General features: G+C 38.1%; 1 protein-coding gene across 1 annotated transcript; it reads right to left on the bottom strand.

The window, feature by feature from the left end:
• Nucleotides 1–329: 329 nt before the first annotated feature.
• Nucleotides 330–5466, bottom strand: atp5f1b (ATP synthase F1 subunit beta). Its single transcript, NM_001024429.2, is given in 10 exon segments — nt 330–668; nt 754–955; nt 1047–1259; nt 2202–2324; nt 2420–2578; nt 2686–2870; nt 3977–4098; nt 4202–4376; nt 4466–4639; nt 5282–5466. Coding segments are annotated over 10 exon segments (1554 nt in total). The 5' UTR covers nt 5385–5466; the 3' UTR covers nt 330–570.
• Between the last annotated feature and the right edge of the window lie 880 nt (nt 5467–6346).

Here is a 6346-nt window from a genome sequence, read left to right as displayed (position 1 = left end):
CCTGTTTGTAATCATTGTCTTTTTTCCTTCGTTCAACAATCAATTCCTGCCCAGCTTGAAACAAATGGAAAATAATGGCACAGCTGGAGTGACAGGAAAGTCAGAAATCTAGAAATAAAATTATTAAATTCTTAATTTGTTTTATATGATTTGATCATGAAGTAGGGGGAAAAAACACTGGAATAACCTTTTCATTAAGGCCTTAAGACATTCAAAAATATCTGCATGTCAATGATCAATTACTAGACAGACTGGAGGTGGATAAATTTAGAGTCCCACCAAAAAAAGGTTTAACAGTCCAAATATTAACACACACAAATAAGAAAAATGCATATAGAAGTCTTTATAGAGTTGGAGAACCAATTTATAAAGTGGAAGTAAATAGCAAGACCATAACAGACAGTTCATGGTAAAGACAGTTTTTATTTCCATCTTCATGAATCGGAAACATTAAATAGAACCTCAGAATGACCAGCGATAAAGATACAATTTGTTTTTTTGAATGTGACATTACAAACCAAGTGCTCCTGCCTTTCATTTCATCCCACCCTGACAACTAAACAGACTCATTTACGAATGTTCCTCAGCCAGTTTCTCTGCTTTCTGGACAACCTCCTCGATGGGGCCCACCATGTAGAAGGCCTGCTCAGGCAGAGCATCATACTCACCTGAGGAAAGAAAGACATCATTAGCACATACATTTCATAAATGTTGAAGAAATCTTTAATATTATTATTATTTTAGAAGACTCACCACCAAGAATTGACTTGAAGCCCTTGATGGTCTCTTTAAGGGGCACCAGTTTGCCCAAGTGTCCAGTGAAGACCTCAGCGACCTGGAAGGGCTGGGACAGGAACCTCTGGATCTTACGTGCACGAGCCACAGTCAGCTTATCCTCCTCAGACAACTCATCCATACCCAGAATAGCAATGATATCCTGCAGGGACTTGTAGTCCTACGAAGAGAAGAGCAAGAAACCAGGTCAAGACTAAAGGTAAAGTATCGGATGTAGTGCTGAAATGAAACCTGTGCTCATTGGTGCTCACCTGGAGGATCTTCTGCACACCACGGGCTACGTCATAATGCTCAGTTCCCACAATGTTGGGGTCCATGATACGGGAGGTGGAATCCAGGGGGTCCACAGCGGGGTAGATACCCAGCTCAGCGATGGCACGGGACAACACAGTGGTGGCATCCAAGTGAGCAAAGGTGGTAGCAGGGGCAGGATCAGTCAAGTCATCAGCGGGCACATAGATAGCCTATGAGAGACCAAAATAAAGTGCATATTAAAACCAAATACAAAACAAGACTGAAGCACTCAAGTTCCCTGGGTCGAATTTAACCAATAAGCGAAGCAAGCAGCCGCTTGGAGCCCCAGAAAATTTTTGGGTCCCCAATAAATAACTAAAAAAAAAATTAATAAAATAAGCCAATAAATAAGAAATAAAAATCATACCAATTACATAGTTTTTTTTTTTCTACCATTTCCTGACACATTTTGTAGGGTGAGGGTCTAACAAATAGAAGATCTAGTGTATTAGAGTCTAATATGATTACTTCATCTATGCAAATTTGTCTAACACCCTCAGTCATGGAGCAGTTCAACAGTCAAATAAAGATTTAGATTTTAAAAAATTTTTAGTTGTGAATTAAGAAAGAAAATTAAGATATTGCATGAAAATAAAACATTGAAGAGATTAAGTGATACAAGGAGCTGTTTTTATAATTAAATGGGTATATTTTAGGACTGTTAGCCCCATGGCTGGAATTGCTTGGGGGGGGGGGGGGGGCCCCAAATCATTAAATCTGCCCCTGCAAGTTCTCCAAGGAAACTGTTTACTTAGGAGCTATTAAATTCTTAGAAAATAATATTCAAGTGTACAAAAGTGTTAGAGCACTACCTGTTCTCCTTTGTTATCAAGTTCTCATTTATGAATATGCTGTAGATTATACGGTTACATTCTAATGCAACTGTACTACATATTTTGTAGAAGCAAAGTGTAAACAAAAAGGTCTAGAACTCACAAAATGCAAAACTTTTTTTTTTTTTGGCCAGGAAACCGGAACTTAAAATGGAGCTTCTAAAAAACTAAATGCTTCCCAAAATAACTCAAGTGTGATTCTATGGTGAAATTTGGTAAATTATCTTCTTTACCAACATGAACACAGCAGGTGTCTTGTAAAAACAACATTAAGCATACCTGCACAGATGTGATTGAACCCTTCTTGGTGGTTGTGATTCTTTCCTGCATGGTACCCATGTCAGTGGCCAGAGTTGGCTGATAACCCACAGCAGAGGGGATACGACCCAGAAGGGCAGACACCTAATCAAAAAATAAATCAAATCAACATAACCCTTAAACCAGATTATATTTATTGATTTACTTTTTTATATTTGACTTATGAACCGTTTACTGACCTCTGATCCAGCCTGGGTGAAGCGGAAAATGTTGTCAATAAAGAGCAGCACATCCTGTCCCTCCTGATCACGGAAATACTCAGCAACAGTCAGTCCTGTCAAAGCCACACGGGCACGGGCACCTGGGGGCTCGTTCATCTGTCCGTACACCAGTGCCACCTAACAATCAAGAGGACCTTGTAATTTAATGCTTTTCTAAAGTTTACAAGCATAATCCTTTTAGCTTTACTTCTCTACGAGTGGATCTGAGAAGATCTTCAAGTCACCTTTGAGGTGGTGTCCTTCAGGTTGATGACACCAGACTCAATCATTTCATGGTAGAGATCATTTCCCTCACGGGTCCTCTCTCCCACACCAGCAAACACGGAGTAACCACCATGAGCCTTAGCTACGTTGTTGATCAGCTCCATAATCAACACAGTCTTTCCCACACCAGCACCACCGAAAAGACCTGAAAACGAGATGGTGCTTTAAGTTAGCTCAAGCATGGCACGATTTGAAACTAGCAGAACCCAATATAGAGGGGTAAAAAAAAAAAAAAAAAAAAAAACCTCAAAGATTCTTTGAAAAATAAAAAATTCCAATATTAATGACAAAGTAATTGACTAATGTTCTTTATTTACATTGTCACCATTTTAACTGTACAATTCTAACCATTAACAAAGCAAGTCTCTTAGCTACTAATTTACTGCTTATTAATATTTAGTAATGTAGTAGTTGTGTTTAGTTATTGGGTGTGATTAGAGATTTAGTAGCCCCAGCACACTTATGGTCGCAGCTGATAGCAGCATATGATTATAATTGATGCAGGTTGCAACCATGGCTCAGAAAAGACAACAGCAGTTTGGAGCCGAGAAGAGAACAGTAGTAGCAGATGAATCCAGTGCATCACTTTTAGGTAGATTAAGTCCACGAATCTGGAAAACTTAGTTACATACAATGCACAATTTCACTGTATGCATTTATTATAATTCAGTGCAGTTACTTTGTTTATTCTTTATCTTTGTCCATTTCTTACTGCTTCGGTTTTACCAAGCTGTCAAGTTCCTTTTGTTGCATTGCTGCAATGACAAGTCTCTGGTCTTTACATCGGTGTATGGCTGTGTTTTCAATAGGCAATAGTAGGATAGTTGTTGAGTTTAGGTTTTGGGGTATAATTAGAGATGTAGTTCAAGATTACTTTAGAAGTATTAATAAACAGGTAATATCCAAATAGGCAGTTAATAGTGTGAATTGGTACTTAAACTAAAGCATTACCAAAATTTTTAATTGATTCATTTGATGGCAACAATGTCAACAGTAATAAAACCATACGATTGTCAAAATAAAAAAAATCTAATTATAGTTTAATGATCTAGCATTATTTAACAATGCTAAAACTATTGTTAAACAACCATATGGTCTCAGGATTCTTTGTATTGGAAATTTATAAATCAATACTAAATCAATATATTTATATCAAATGTATTACATTCTATATCAATGTATTTTATATGTTAATATTAACATTTCAATCTTTGAATTCCTAATTCTTTTACTTTAAATGTATATACACACCAATCTTGCCACCCTTGGCATAGGGTGCCAGCAGATCTACGACCTTGATTCCTGTGACCAGAATCTCCTGCTCGACACTCATGTCTGTGAATTCTGGAGCCTCCGCATGGATGGGGGCAGTCCTGCATAAAAGTCACAATCAACTTAACGTACATCTGAATCTCAGAAAATCTTTTTTTTTAGCTTTCAAACAAGCTTCTGCTTAAGCAATCTTTAAATACTCACTGTTTTGTGGAAATTGGTCCTCTCTCGTCAATGGGCTCACCGATGACATTCATGATCCTGCCAAGCGTCTCAGGTCCGACAGGGATTCTGATGGGGGCACCAGTGTCAAGAACCTTCTGACCACGCACCAGTCCCTCGGTACCATCCATAGCGATTGTGCGGACAGTGTTCTCCCCTAAAGTAACAGCAAAAACGTTATAGAACAACTGTAATTAATAAATAAATATTACATTACTCAGATTGACTGTGCATAAATTGTATTACCCAAATGCTGAGCCACCTCCAGGACTAGCCTGGAATCACGGCCGGCTACTTCCAGGGCATTCAGAATGGGTGGCAGACCCTCGTCGAACTGGACGTCCACAACGGCACCGATGACCGCGACAATACGCCCGCTGGCGGCGGCAGCAGCAGCGGCAGGAGCAGCATAATCCCTGCCTGTGGAGAAGGAAGAGAAACAGATCAATAATCACATGCACACGACACAGAAAATAATCTATTTGTAATCAAAGTCATTCAAAAAAATATGAAATTCTTAAGTTCCTTGTTTTGAAAGCCGTGTTACTATATTATTGTATTTATTTGCACAATGACACGAAGTCGCAGTGTAATGAATGAACGCTAGCACAGCTATACATAAAGCGATTGGAAACATGCTTATATCTGACTGCAGTGTGCATCTAAAAGCAGTAACTGTTTATAAATGTTCATAAATGCGTTTGCATTATCCCGTGATCTTATTCCACATGTCTTCTGTACCATGACCTCGTAGGCTGGGAAACAGCTAGCAACGCGAGCCTCCTCTCCATGACACATAAAGGTCATTCCCGATTTCTTACCAACAACAACTAGCTGTTGTCATTAAAACAGAGTACTGTGGTATGACAACACATTTCCAGCTGAATTAAAGTCAAATTAGTGCATCAGACGAAACCAATCACTAAAAATATTGACGTTAAACTTTGCGGCCTGCACTTAGAGTCCCGCATGCTGCCATTTAGCGGTCTCGCGCCGGCGGTGACGTTGCTGTCAGAAAAGCTGCGCTAAAACAACTTTCAAAACAAAATGTATTTCACTTACGTGAAAACAGAGATGGAGCTCCGTTGAGAGCCTTCAGGGGGTGAACCCCGGGCTTGAGAGCCTGCAAAGCCCCAGTGCAGCAGCGTCCCACAGCTCCCAACATTGTTAAAATGGCTGAAGGTGGAATCGGGTAGAGGCTGAGGAGCTTATATATAGTGCCGCTTGAACCTCGCACTGCGCATGCGTGGAAGACAATGGCGACACGGGAACTAAGCATCTGCGCATGCGTTGGAGTTGAAGGACAGTCTGGGCATTATGAATAGCATTTTAAATCTGCAAGGGAAGTCTATGCAAATGAACAACTATAGCCATATATATTTATATCTGTATAGCTACACATATATAAATATTATAACGTTATTTCTATTATTGCCGTTATTACTACAGTGCAGAAGCGCTTATTTTTAGATGCAATAGAATTTAGGATGTACCCTAACAGTTTGTGTGCGTGCATTATCCGCTTAAAAGCTATGTTAGAAAATATGAAATGCTTTTGAGCAGATAAGATATAACGTTAACAAAGAAACAGTAACGTTAAATGTCTCACAGTTTCTTAGCTCTGATCTCAACTGTTTTTGTGTAGTTGTTGTTGTTTTATTGCAATAACAACAGGCCATTCCAACAAATAGAAATACAAAGCAGATAGAAGTATAGTACAAGCAAAACAAATATTACTTTTTTGCAACAAGAGAAAAGTAACAATTTTAAAATAAATATAATAAAGGTAAAGAAAAAGAAAGACAATGAGAAAGAAAAAATAAACAAAAATAAATGAGGGTACATGACAAAAAAAATAATGCAGAATATTAAGTAAAGCACATGTTTTATACGTTTTAATTGCTTTCTTGTTATGAGACTCCGTGATGGTTTTTAAATACAGTTCCAATTCTCTTTTAAAAAAAATAATAAATCGGCTTACATTAAGTATATTTGTATTTGTGTATAAAAAAAAACTTTTCAATAAATAAAATGAGGTTTATGCAAAAAAAAAAAAAAAATGTTTTTCTTTTAAACCCCAAAACAACATGTCTATAGCTATAACCTTTTGGACAATTAGAGGGTTTA

Source organism: Danio rerio, chromosome 11 (assembly GCF_049306965.1).
Source record: "Danio rerio strain Tuebingen ecotype United States chromosome 11, GRCz12tu, whole genome shotgun sequence".
Lineage (NCBI taxonomy): Eukaryota > Metazoa > Chordata > Actinopteri > Cypriniformes > Danionidae > Danio > Danio rerio.
This window is presented reverse-complemented; position numbering and strand designations above follow the sequence as displayed.